Source organism: Micromys minutus (assembly GCF_963924665.1).
Source record: "Micromys minutus genome assembly, chromosome: 4".
Taxonomy (NCBI): domain Eukaryota; kingdom Metazoa; phylum Chordata; class Mammalia; order Rodentia; family Muridae; genus Micromys; species Micromys minutus.
In genome coordinates this window covers 83,503,341-83,517,825 of record NC_137973.1, presented here as the reverse complement: position 1 = coordinate 83,517,825, position 14,485 = coordinate 83,503,341, and the positions used below count along the sequence as shown (strand labels likewise).

The following is a 14,485-nucleotide window of genomic DNA, read 5'->3' as shown; positions in this document are numbered from 1 at the left end:
TCCTTCATTACAGCTGATTAACTGTAAAAACAGTAGATATTCCTTTGTTGGAGGGGAGAAGAAAGCGTTCCGATCCTTTCAGGAAGACAGAACAAAGCCCTTGCGTTTCTATGGTGCGTGATCCCAGACTGTTATTTGGAAAGTCTGGGGAATTTTAAGTGGCACTTGAAAGAGCCCTCGCTTCAGTTCCTCTAGTCCTCCACTTTGTATTCATAGTGTTTCCACCTGCAGAGCCACTTCCTGTGGCCCCACTCCCTCCTCTGTTCCAGGCCAGGCATCACAGAAAAACTTTCAGGGAGTTTCTGCTCCCAAGAAAACCCTGGTTGGTGTTTCCAGGGAATAGAAAGGCAGAAGATATGGGTGTGGCCATTGGTTCCCAGACCTCTCAGGGATCTGTGGGGGTTGTGTTTGTCCTGGGCTCCATCAGACTAGTCTGCAAGCACTGCCCAGCATGTTAACACAACAAAGGTATGAACATAGGCTCCCCTTTAATGACGGCTTTCCCTCCTCTTCCCCTTCTCGTTCAGTTGGATCTGATCCTTCCCAACCCCTCTATCCCCAAGCCTTATAAAGGTATAGCCCTAGTGAGAGGGAAGAGATATATTAAGACCTACGAATGTTGGAAGCTTCTGTTCTTTATAAATGCTGCCCTGGCTACCAGTGCACCTCCTCCATCAGACCCCAGCTCCTGATGTACCTCCTCCATCAGACCCCAGCTTTTGATGCACCTCCTCCATCAGACCCCAGCTCCTGATGCACCTCCTCCATCAGTCCCCAGTGCCAGAGGGTTGGAAGGATTTTCTTTCTGGGCACCAAACAGCACTGGAAGAATGCTAAATTATTTACCTTGTTCATTCACCCCAGCATCCAGAAGAGAAGGGGAGGATCTCTATGTATCACCAATACGCCCCCCCCCCAGTCCCTTTTGTGAGCATTGTCTAATGGTCTCAAATGGCCAGAGGACAGAGCATCTAGCATCTGCTTTGCAGATAGGAGTTTGAGACTCAGATCCGCAGCAACTGCCTCAGGTTATGCAGCTGCACACACGACAGAAACAGGAGGGTGTCAAGCTCACATTATCCTCATCTGTAGGGGCTTTGACAAGCTTGGGCAGGAACTGTGGGGTAGAGGAAAACGTGTTAAAGACTTAAGACTGAAACCCACCCGTGTCTGTCAGGCTCTTGACGAGGAAAAGCCTCCTTTACAATGATCTCCTTTCCCTGAATGAAGGGGAATAAAGCACACTGTTTAACAGCCTTCCTTCTCAAACGGCGGAGCTCTACAGTGCATCAGGAACGCCCTCTCCGCAGTTCTGCTATTCACCTCACATCCAGCTCTGTGGCTGGGCAAAGTCAGACAGTCTGACCTTGGGGACAAGGTGTTTGGAGCTGGCTAATGAGGCATGCCATGGCACTGAAGAAAGAAAAGGCAGCAATCCCAGAAGAACCGAAATTAACATCCACAGCAGTGGAGCATGGAGACCAGTGAGTCATTCTCATGACTCAAATTAGACCTTGCCGATGTGTCTCCACTGGCCTCCTGAGGCTGGGTGGCTTGTTCAGCCTCCACTCGGATGTCTGAATGGACATGTTAATGAATGGCAAAATGCACAGACGTAGTTCTTTACACTTGTCGGTTTGGGACTTAGACATTTTCAGAAAGCTCTGAATGACCTCGGGTACGGAAAATGTAAAGGCTTTTTTAGATGCAAGCATCCTTCTGGCTCTCTTCCTCCCAAACCTATGTGCTCTTCCTAAGAAAAGAAATTCAGTCGCAACGCTGGTGTTCTTAATGTGCTTCAGAACAACCTCTCACCTATGGATGGATGGATGGATAAATGGATGGACGGATGGACAAATACCTATATACATACATGAAAAATATATGAATATATAGACCGATGATAGATTAATGACTAATAAGTGATAGATGATAATAGAAAGATGGCAAAATGAAATTGATTGGTGATAGATAAGTAACAACTGACACTGATAAGAAGGTGGAAAATAGATGTGTTAGATATATGCATGCATACATACATCTATACATACATGTATACACATGCATTCATACATGCATATATTTATGCATACATGCATGCATATATTCATACATACACACACATACATACATACATGTACAGCTGATAGATAAGTGGGTAGATTAATACATAGATAGAAAGAGAGGTAGCAAGACCTACATGTTTATCCATACTTATATTATTTGTAATCCAGCTTGTTTAGGGACACAGGGAAAGTTTATAGTCAAATATTCTCATTAATAACAAATGGCCACATGGATATTGTCATCTTAGAGTTGAGTTATGGCAGCACACACCTAAGCATTCAAACAATGATCATTATATTTAATGATGTAGAAATCCCTCTAGCATCAACATTAGTTATGAATGTACTAGAAAAGATTTTCATTTAGCAAAATTCTAATGTGTACCACATGGAAGAGAATAAGAGAAAGTGCATGTATGAGTGTTTGCCTGTGTGCCTGGGTGCATGTGTGTACACACGTGTGCACGTGGGATGCACATGTGTGTACATATGTGCATGTGTGTGTTAATGTGTGCATGTGTGTGTTCATGTGTGTGTGCATATGTGCATGTGTGTTAATGTGTGCATGTGTGTGTTCATGTGTGTGTGCATATGTGCATGTGTGTGTTGTATGTGTGTATGTGTGTGTGTATGTGCATGTGCATGTGTACATTACGGGTGGGGATATTTGCTTTATAGTCAGCCCCAGCATGGTTATGAATGTGGGACTACTTTACCAGAGTGCAGACTTCACTTGTTCCTTCCAGGAAGATCTCCAACACTTGGCTGAGCACTGGCTGGTTCACCATGACAATTGCTCTGGAGCTCTGTGACAGGATCGATGTTTACGGCATGGTGCCCCCAGACTTCTGCAGGTAGGATTGATTTCATGAATGTACTTCATCAGCAGAGCCATTTAGGGCTTAGAAGTCATCTGATTCTGAACACCAGCCACAAAGCATGTCAATGCACCTTCTCAGAGCAATTAATTAGCATGTCCTGGCTCTAGAAACAGCCATCAGCATTTAATTATGTGATATAAAATATTGAAAGTTTTTGTTTGTACTCCTGGAGAATTAATCCGTCTTATGGGCTTCATTTATTCTCTGAATATTTATCAGCCAAAAGTAATGTAATAATTGGCATAATATTGATGATGCACAGGCATTAAGAATTATGTTTCTTTTCCACCTGGAAGAAATGCAGTAATGTTTAAATGAATTCATGGACATTTTTTTTTTTTTTTTGTACCAAGAGGCTTGTTTCCTGAAATTATCATGCTCCTCTGAGTCTCTTTCTCTTACCCCATTCTACCCTTGGTTCACATTCCTAGAGCCAAAACCACAGGCACAATTATTTGGCTCTATCACTTTAAGGGCAATGTGCACACACTTTGATGCCCGGGGTGCCCTCCTGCCCTCTGCCCAGGCAGAGACTATGTGTTCACAGAAGCACTGAGCTTTTTTCAAGGGCTTGGCTTGTGGTTGTAGAGGGAATCCTGCGGCCAATCAATTCTGAAAACACCCTGATTTTCAGAAATGCCCATGGCCTCCTCATGCCTTCGCCCCTAATGCTCAAATGGTCAAACCTGTTCGGGGGTTATTTATATCTCGTTGGCAAAAGTGTATGTGTATCTTTCCTCTCACCCATTTAAACCCAACAGTGCCTCAGAGGTCATGGGTCTTCAGGAAAATTATACTTTAAACAGACAGAGCAAGAATGAGGAAAAGGACTTAAAGACATCTGTTGGTCATCTCTCTGCTGCTAGAACTGAATGCCACACACTGGAGGAGGTTATAAAGAATAAGATTTTATTCCACTCGGGGTTCTAGAGGCAGCCCTGACCAAGATGGAGGACCTGTGATGGAGGAAGGTCAGGATGTAAGGTGGTGTGGAGATTAATCTCCATCAAGTTGACCAATCAGATTGAGGTACAGCTCTGAGGGTGTGTCCCCGTGTGGACTAATTGAGCAGGGCAGTAGAGTCCCAAGGGCTGTGGTGCAGGTAGATAAAAGAAAGCCTCAGGGGTTCTGAGTGCTCCCTTCTCTGTTTCCTGACCCTCAGGACATGAGATGTCCTTCTCTCTCACATCCTCCACACCATGATGGCTGAACCTTCTGAGTCCGAGAGTTGAAATAAATCATTTCACATCTAAGTTGTTTCAGTCAGGTGATGTGGGCAACGGTGAAGGAAAACCAGGTAACATACATTGTGAGAAGCACATAGACAAGAGACAGAAACAGGCTTTTGTAAAAGGCCCACCTTCAAGACCTCTTAGGCAGGTCTCGTTAAAGATTCTACCTCATCTGCCCTCCTGCTTTCTAAAAGAGGACTAACGTTCTCCCTGTATAGCCCATGCTGGTCTCAAACTTACCATACTCCTGCCTCTGCCTCCTAAGTGTTAGGATTATAGTTACGCACCCCTATGCCAGCTGGCCCTCCCCCTAGTCCCTCAAACATGACAACTAAACTCCAAGGTTAACTCCAGCAGGTATTCAAGCCAAACTCTTGCCACTTTGCCACATTCTCAGTCCCCAGCACAGCAGGATTCCTCTATATAAGATTCAGTCACACAGGCGACAGAAAGGCATGGACCGAGAAGCCTGGAACATCAAGATGTCCCTCAGCAGGTCCAGACCGCAAGATCCAAGTTCAGTGTGGATGAACCTAAAGCCACCTTGAACAAGCCACCTTATCTCTCTCTGTCTCGCCCTCCTTATTTGTACAAGTAGAGGTTTCGGTAATAGAACCCACCGCGGAGTGCTGTGGGTGGATTAAGTAAGCTAACGTATGCAAAGTGTAGTGAGCATGGGCGTGTTAGATAGGGTCCTCATCCGGTTCCTGATCACTTATGTCACTGACATTGTTTCCCCGTTTGACAACTGAGGTTTCAAGAAGTGGGCGGAATGGTATAAAGAAGCGAGCTGCCTCCCATCAGCAGTCTAACAAAAGATACGCAAGGCATTGTCATCAAAGCTGATGGCTCCCGAGCAGGCATAATTATGTAATATTGCCTTTGGATGCCAGGAAGAGAAAGCATGAATAAATTGAAATGTTAATGGCTTTAAGTGTTCAAGGAAATATTTCATTTATTATGGAAAACAAATGAAAGGCGAGTTAAGCTGTCATTTCTCTTCTTCCCGGCTAGTCCCTCACAACCTAGTATGGAGACGTTGTATGGAAAGATGCTAACAGTGGAATTAAGATAATGCCAATGAGCCATGTGTTGCCTCCAGCTCTGGGCTTCACAACTCAGCCGCCACAGAAAAGGTTGTCTCCCCAAGATATCCTGGGCAAGCACTTTTCAGAAGGGTGCTGCCACAGTTGCGTCTCAGAAAGTGGAGTGCCAGGAGCCTCTAGAAGAAAGCCTGGGTTCCTGGGAGTATCTTCTCTACTTAGTCATGGCTGTCGGGGAAGGCAAGGGCAAGAAGGTGTGTGTATCTGTAAACTTCTTGTTGCTATGGCAAAATGCCCAGCAACAGCAACAAGAAAGGAAGCTCTCAGTTTAAAGGCACAGTCTATGCTGGCAGTGAAGTACTAGCTGCAGGAACCGGAGGCATCTGGTCACATTGTATCTTGTCTATGCTGGCCGTGAAGTCCCGGCTGCAGGAGCCAGAGGGATCTGGTCACATTGTATCCAGACAGGAAGCGGAGATGGATCCAGGTGCTCAGTTCTCTGTCCTGTTCTTCCCGTTTAGAGCGAGTCTTCCTATCACAAATAAAGCAATCTCAAAACCCCCTCACAGATACACCAAGAGGTTTGCCTCCTAGGTTACTCCAGATACTGTCAAGCTAATAATCAGTATTAACCACCTCAGAAGAGGACAGACACATATTCATGCCTCCCCCTGCCCTTTATGTTCAAGATATATTGACTGGACTACAAGGACTCAGTTCCCAACTACATGACTTTGAGCCTGGTTTCCCCATCTGTAAAGTGGATATATGAAAGTTAAAAAAAAAAAAAAAAAAAAACTAGCTGTGGAGAGTTTGCAAAGATGACAGACACAGAGTGCTGCAGACAGTGCACCAGAGAGATTGTCCCCCATCATCAACCTTATCCTAACCTCAATTAGGATTATAATGTAAGATCCACAGAACAGTTCATATTCTCCCAAGCATTAACTTGCAGTTGTGACGAAAGATGATCAGGTTATGCTGATTCGCTCGTCTCTGTCATCTCAGATGCCCCTACCGAGCCTTGCCCACATTAAACTAACAGTGACCATGGGAACAGCACCAGCCATGAAACTATTAAACTGCATTTTCTACAGTCCTTATCTAAATAGCAAATGTCTCTTGAAAACAATATTTTTTCTCAGAGAATAAAAAAAAAAAAAAAAAAAAAACAAACATACAAAAAACAAAACCAACCTCTAAGTTTGTCCTTCTCTAACTGTTCTGTCCTGCCTTTGGCTTCATTTGAAAGTAGCCAAGGCATAAGTAATAAGGATCTCAACAAAATACATACTCTTTAAGCTGCGGGGGTTAAGGGCCAGAAACGATTTGGCCTGGTTTGTGAATTGGTGGTGGCCTGTGAGCTGGTTGAAGGGGCCAGGAGGTGGCTTCCATATGGGCAGTCTTGTATGTTTGATTCCATGTTTGGAGCCCGAAGGTGCAGGGCAGGGGATGCTCACTGTACTTCATACGGTAGGTATTTTTAAATATCAGGGCAGTGACTCAATCTTCCATTCTTTCTTTAATGGTCTAAAAAAAAGTTGTCTATGAATGAAACAAACCAGTTCTTCCTGTAAGAGAGGTGTGACCTTCACTGGTCTTCGGTGAACTTGGCCAGGCTACATTGTGACTGTGTCTCAGAATCTCAGCCCTCGGGTCTATAAAACACTAGTGGCGTCGTTGGCACTGGTCTTGAAAGTTTATGATGAGTTCACTAGAAACTGGTGGGAGCTCAGCATAGGCCTGAGTTTTCAGGGGGACATATTCACCAGTCTGAAAGCAGGCCATCCATCGTGAACACAGTCTATAAAGATGCCCCAGGGGCACATTAGTTAGTGCTCAGCCACAGATGGCAGCTGGGTCCTGGGAAGGAAGGGCAGGCATGGTCCTCCTTTGAGCCCTTGGAGGCCAGTCTCCTTTCTGCCCTATTGAGAACTGACCACAGTGGTGGCTGCCAGATGTGTGACTCCACCACAAGACTCCCTTCAGAGCATTAACCTCAGGAAATGCTCATTTTTACAAATCAACTGCTTTTCATTCATTAGTTAATCACAGTGACTTCTGGTCAGTTCATAACCATTTCACAAGGGTCAAAGGTTACAGAGGCAGTGCCCGTGCAGAAGATGCTCACGGTCAGGGCATCTGAATACCTGAGTTTTTCTGAAATGTCTGTCCTTGGTTTTGAACTGAACTTGGAGGAATCTTTGCATTCCTGGAGTAAGGACCATCCCTGCCAATCTGACCAAGGGCAGAACCTCCCAGACCTGTGTGTGAATGGCTTCTTCCATAAGAGCAACCAGAGGTCCTCTGGAAAATAGGAAATTGACACCATGCATGTCTTTTGGGTTCAGGTTACCTCATTCAGGATATTTTCTACTACTACTCATTTTCCTGCCAATTTCACAATGTCCTCTTATTTTTGATAGCCAAGTAGTACTCAACTGTGTGAGTGGACCACGTCTTCTTTATCCATATTTCAGTTGAGGGGCATCTGAGTTGTTTCCAGTTTCTGGCTATTATGAATGAAGCTGCTATGGACATAGTGGAGCAAGTGTCCTTATGGCATAGTAGAGTGTCTTTTGAGTATGTACCTAGGAGTGGTACAGCTGGGTCTTTAAATAGAACTATTCCTAATTTTCTGAGGAACCATCAGATTGATTTCCAGAGTGGTTGTGCAAGTTTGCACTCCCACCAGCGATGGAGGAGTGTTCCCCTTGCTCCACATCCTCACCAGCATGTGCTGTCCCTTGAGTTTTTGATCTTAGCCATTCTAATGGGTGAAAAGTAGAATCTTAGAGTCATTTTGATTTGCATTTCCCTGATGACTTCAGGACATTGAACATTTCTTTAAGTGTTTCTTGGCCATTAGAGATCCCTCTGTTGAGAATTCTGTTTAACTTCCACACCTTGCTTTTTAATTGGATTATTTGATTTGTTGGTGTCTATATTTTGGATATTAGCCCTCTATTGGATGTAGGGTTGGTAAACATTTTCTATAGGTTGCCAATTTGTCCTGTTGATGGTTACTAACCTACACATGCCACACCCATCCCTGCACATATGTAGCAAATGTAAAGCTTGGTCTTCATGCAGGTCCCCCAGTAACTGGAGGGGGTTGTTCCTGACCCTGTTACCTGCCTGGGGCTCCTGTTCCCCTAACTGGACTGACTTGTCTGGCCTCAGTGGGAGGAAATATGCCAAGTCCTGCAGTGAGTTGATGGTACAGCCCGGCTGCTTTCTAATCTAAACACAATGCCTTCGGGCTCTCAGGAGAGTGGAACCATGCTTCCTCCTCACAGAGAGACAAAGCATCACTGACTTCCATCGGTTGCAGCTCGCATGACCAAATCCACAGCCTTTTGCATGGTGTCAGAGCAGGATCTGGGGCTAAATTCTTTGAGAGGTAAACGGCTGAGCAGCCCATGATTCCCTAAGCTGCAGATGTGGTGTGGAATGTCATCTTCCACCAAGCCTCCCTGGGCAGCCAGCTGTCTCATTCCACCCCATGGGCCTCAGTGACCTTGCCTAGTCGTTCACTAACAAGAAAGTGGGCCCTCAAAGTACTGAGAAAAGGGACTCTTTGGGAAAAGATTACTTTCATATGTATATTTAAAAACCACCAAGAGGGGTGGTCAGTGTAGAAAGAACTTTGGTGGCGGGGGTGGGGGGGAGAGACTGCACAGGACTTGGAAGAATAAAATCCTGGCTATGAGCCAAGGAAGCAGCCAACAGCCTTTTCCACCTGAGCCCGTTTCTGCTACCCCACAAACTGCGGTTGCTTCCCTGTCCAGATATCCCTGGACTAGTAGGGCACACCACAGTCTTGACCTTACTGTTTGACACAGCTTGTGGGCTTCCCAAAGCTTTTACAACAGAGTTCGTTCTCTCGGGCTTAGCCCAGCAGCCCTTCAGGGTGTGGTGTCTGCACACTATTCTGGTCCTGCCTTCTGCACCCACGAATTTATGTCAGCCAACCTGAAAATCCTGTCAGAGAACTGACCCTGCAGACATTCTTCCTGCCCTCAGCATGGAAGTTCCTTCTCTCCTTTCTTCATTTATCTGGATATGCCAGCTCTTTCCTAACCGAATAAGGACTTCCATTTCCTATGCACACACCCAAGCCAGCCCTGCACTTAGAATGCACACATGGTTTAGTTCATAGACTCTTGGGATGATCTGGAGTGTAATGCTGGTTCCAATATTTTCCAAGTGAGCCCACAGACAAGGTCTCAGAGCTGATAAGGGCCTGAAGGGATTTGGACAAAGATCTGCAAATCTGAAGAGCCCAACCTGTTAACCCTTCACCTTCCTGCTTTCGTCATAGTCCCTTCTGCTGCTGAGACAGCCCTATGGGCTCCCCAGCCTTCCTGCACCTCTCCTCTGTCACAGCCCATGGATGGCTTCTCCTTCATTTACCCATCTGTTCCCTGAGGAGAGGGGCGATGCCTCAGTTGCACCTTTAGATCTTGCTGTCATCCAGACAGAACATGGTGCATACTCAATATAAATCAGCTCCTTCATAACCCAAAAGACTTTCCTTTGGTGGTTTAAGAATCTGATTGGAGGCTCGAGGCATGGCTTGGAGGTGAGAAATGCATTCTGCTTTTTCAGACTGTCTGAGTTCAGTTCCAGCACCCACATCAGGTGGCTCACAAACTCCTGCAATGCCAGACCCAGAGTTCTAACACCTCACACCTCCACAGGGGCCACCACAGAGAAGGCATACATCCAGACACAGGTCAAGTAAATTTAAAGAAAAAAATTAGAGAGAATTTGATTCAAAACGTTTGTTACAAGTCATATAGAAGGGATGAGCGCTGTAATCAGCAAACGCTGAGTTCACAGTCTGTGTGGCTGTCAGTGGAGGCCAGCATCAGAGGCCCAGGAATGGGCTTGGATGCTGGCCCCGCCTTCCTCCCTTACCGAGCTTCATACCCATCAGTGTTCAGAAAGGTGGAGAGAATTAATGTTGTGCTGCCCCAGTGACAGCATCAAAATGGATTATCCTGGGTACGGTAGACCCTTAAATCACGCCATCTCCAGATAGGGAGTCAAGCCCATTCTTTGAACGGACTATAAATTGCAGAAAAGGTCTGTTATCATTGCTTTCTAAACCAAGTTATGGTGAGTATTTTTAATCTCATTTCCCTTTGTAAATTATTTGCGATAATAATAGGCCAAGCATTTAAATTCCACCTAATAATCTTATTTCCGGTCATACTCAGCACATCACCAAGTTTACAGCTCTCTGTTAGCCATCGTTTCTTATTAATTACCAAAGTAATGATTCAGACTGATTGCTGTCATGGAACTAAATTAATACCTCGTCCATAATGTGAAGGACATCTCAAAGGTATCATGAATACTGGAGAGTTGATTCTTCTAGAATTATTAGCTAGCGGACATTAATAAAGCTGCCATCAGAAGCAGCAGGGACAGCTTCCACTTGGCAATAGCTCGCCAAGCAGAGCCCAGCACTCACGGTGGGCAGGTACGAATGGTAATGGCACCTGTGTGGCTGAGGCTCCGCGAGGCCTGAAGCTAAGTCGTGCATCCTCCGGGAAGTCCCACTGTCCTTCCACCTTTGCCACATTTTGTCTAATTCTCACCTGACACTGTTTCCTGATCTCCTAGGGGGTCTTCCAGAACCATTAGGGTGCCCTCTGGGAGTCAGGGTTGGGGCTCAGGAGAGGACTGTGGCTTGCTCTCTCATGAAGGAGGAGCAGCTAGGTTTGGGCTGCTCCCCAAACACAGTGATAGTGCCACAGGTTTCCGAGGTAAATGGCTAATTCTTGACGTGGGCTACTTAGACAAGAAATCCAGGCAACACACAAACAGTAGCTCAGTGGGGTTGCTGGTGATAACGGTTTATTCTAAAGGGCCCTGGTGTAGGCCAGTTGCAGAGTTACCCGGGCCAAGTTTATGTGCATGGGAGTCTTTAGAAAGAAGACTTTTTGGAAAAGAAAAACGTGTTTTCAGGCTAATTTTGAAGAAGCAGACGGTTGTGGAGCAATGTTAGACAAAAAAGTATGCCCTGGTGATGTTAAATCAGGTGGATTTACTGAGACTTTCTCCTGCTTTTCTTGTTATCTCTATGTCTTTGAGGGAAGGGTGTTTCTTTCTCTGGGTATGGGGGGCCTCTGGGCTGAAAGTTTTATGGTCTACTTTGGAAGAAGGCCAAGAATTCTCTAAAGGGTCATTCAGGGGAGGGGTTGAGGAAAGATGACTTTGCCTATATGGCTCTTCAAAGGAGAAGACGCCATATCTTGAGGCACAGTGTTCTGAACCCTTCTTTCCAATATCATGACATTTTCCACTCATTATTCGGCTCCACCGCAGAAGGCTTGAAGAAATAGAGCATCACAAACCCCTGATGACGTTTATCCTGCTGGGCACAACCGTACCTGATGTCTCTGCTTAACAGTATACGAAGCAGAGCAAACACCACTCGGAGGGCCTGCCAGGGAGGTCCCGAAGGAGGTAGCAGGAAGCAAGCTGTCCCTCAAGGCCTGAGGGACCCGGCAGAAATGTGGGGACCGTCCCTATAGAAACCTCACCTGGGAGACAGACGTTTCTCCCAGATATAAAGCATCTCTTTTAAGTGCAAAGCATCTACAGTGAGCTAATGTTGGTCCCTGGACCTTCCTTAGGTTTTCTATACCTGAGTTTACAATGTTCCTTATAGGGCCATTGGGAGGATTAAATTTGTTAGTATATGGAGATTGCTTAGGCCTGTGCCTAAGTCCAACACTAAACTCCACCTGGGGGCCACACATTGATCTGTTTACTGGAAGCTTTGGTTTTAGCTGAGAGGGTTAACAGAGATGGAAAGAGAGCAAGTAAACTGAGACCTGAGGTACTTGCAATACCAGTCCCCAGCCAGCAGACAGCTCAGCCAGTGTCCTCGTGGGCTGAGGTGGACAGCCCAGCCAGTACAGCACTTGCTTTGTAAGCATGTGGACCCGAGTTGGAACCTCAGAACACATGGGAAAAATAGTCAGGTGTGCCAGCGCATGACTACAATCCCAGAACTGAGGAGGCAGAGACAGCAGAATGCCCGGGACTTCCTAACCAACCAGCCGAGCCTGTGTGGTGAACTACATACAGGCCAGTGACAGACGAATCAAAACTAAAGTGGACAGCGCCAGAAAAAGAATGGCCGCTCACATCTTCTGTTCTCCACAAACATGGCTGCACTTTCATGAACACTGAACAAGTACACATGGTGTCCCCAACACACACAGACACACACACACACACACACACACACACACACATACACACACAGGCACACACAGACACACACACAGACACACACATAGACACACATACACACACACACACACATACACACACAGGCACACACACAGGCACACACAGACACACACATAGACACACACAGACACACACATAGACACAGACAGACACACACAGACACACACACACACACACACATACACATACACACACAGGCGCACACACAGGCACACACAGACAGACACACACAGGCGCACACAGACAGACACACAGACACACATATAGACACACACAGACATACACACACAGGCGCACACAGACAGACACACAGACACACACACAGGCGCACACAGACAGACACACAGACACACACACAGGCACACACAGACAGGCACACACAGACACACACATAGACACACACAGACACACACATAGACACACATACACACACACACATACACACACAGGCGCACACACAGGCACACACACAGGCACACACAGACACACACATAGACACACACAGACACACACATAGAAACAGACAGACACACACAGACACACACACACACACACACACATACACATACACACACAGGTGCACACACAGGCACACACAGACAGACACACACAGGCACACACAGACAGAGATTGTTTTGTTTATTTTAAAATACATGCATAGATAGTAAAATATATAGTCTTTAGAACATATCTATTTAGAATAATTTTTAGATTTACACCAATGGTCCGCATAAAGAGCCCATTTTGCTCTTTGTCTGGCTATCCTGTAGTGAGTTTTTGCTTAACTGTGGTCTGCTCATCGAAACTGAGACATTAACATCAGCGTGACACTCAAACTCCAGACTTCACCGAAGCCCTACGTGTTCGGGATGACCTTTTCGGGATGTCAGTGCCCTTACCCACTGCGCTCTTCTTACTGAGAATCTCTTGAGGTCTCTCATCTTTCATGACCTTATCACTTTTGAAGAGCACTGCTTGGTGCTCAGACACTTTGTAGAATTTCCCACACATCTGATTTATCTGATATTTTCTTGTCATTAGACTGGTGTCATTCTTCTGGGAAGGGAACTACAGATGTGACAAAGTCTTATGAGCATCTCCTATCAGACTCTACATGGTATCAGTTTGTCTTATTACTGAGGATGCTGAGGTGGGGTTCTCAGGGAATACCCTGGGGACATGAGAATAAGAAACAAGCCCCCAGCTCTGGAATGTGGCTGAAGGTCTAAGCCTTTGTCAGCATCCTGGAACCACCTAATCAAGAGAGAGAGGGAAAATGGTCTTAACAACCTTGGAGGGGGGAGTAACTTGGGGAGCTGCTGAGATAAAATAAATGGCTAATTCTGGATAGTTAGTTTCTTATCTCCCTGAGGAGCCTGTATCCATGCTTGGGTGTGTCTTGCTTCCCTGGAGCTCTCCTGCAGAGAAAACACTCCTACCGGAGCATATGTTACTTTCTTCTGAGTGCCTCTCTTCCCTTGAATCCTGAGACTTACATTAAAAACACCGTTAATAACATCGCCAACTTTATTTCACTCACTAAAGTGGTGAGTCCTGAAATTCCTTTAGCATCACAGTCGGAATCCTGATTCGGCCTGAGCTGAGGTCCCTCTTAGTTACTGGGCTAGAATGAGGGTCTGTGTTTCTGTCCTCCCTCTGCTGGCAGCCCCTGACTGCTGTGCTTCCTGATGAGTTCCCGTTGTATGTGGACTATCTTTCACGTGCTCTGTGACACAGATTGTGGGGGCTATCCATTAAGACCTTGCCGATAGCATACTTCTCCCATCTCTTTCCCAGCATTGGCTTGTTGGCACATCTTTGCCTTCAGCGGCAGCTGCACTGTCCTGGGGATGATTTTGTATTTCTTCCTTTTCTTATATTACTCATTGGAATTCCTTTAGAACGGCCACTTCCCTTGTTTTTTCACGTCTCTATTACAATCCTCATGTGACTATAGAGATTTATCTCGCCTCGTGAGCTTAATTATC

The 14,485-nt window shown here is 45.8% G+C and overlaps 1 protein-coding gene across 2 annotated transcripts in view; it reads left to right on the top strand.

Moving 5' to 3' along the window:
* The window catches only part of ST6GALNAC5 (ST6 N-acetylgalactosaminide alpha-2,6-sialyltransferase 5), a gene marked incomplete at both ends in the record, with an annotated part of 154,438 nt that overhangs the window by 134,346 nt on the left and 5,607 nt on the right, over positions 1-14,485 (top strand). Inside the window, one exon of one of the 2 annotated variants that reach the window (XM_080915392.1) lies at positions 2,813-2,920. In XM_080915392.1, the coding sequence (XP_080771518.1) occupies positions 2,813-2,920 (108 nt within the window). Of the gene's footprint in view, positions 1-2,812; positions 2,921-14,485 lie in introns of those variants that run through there. The other variant, XM_080915393.1, reaches the window with a different exon arrangement.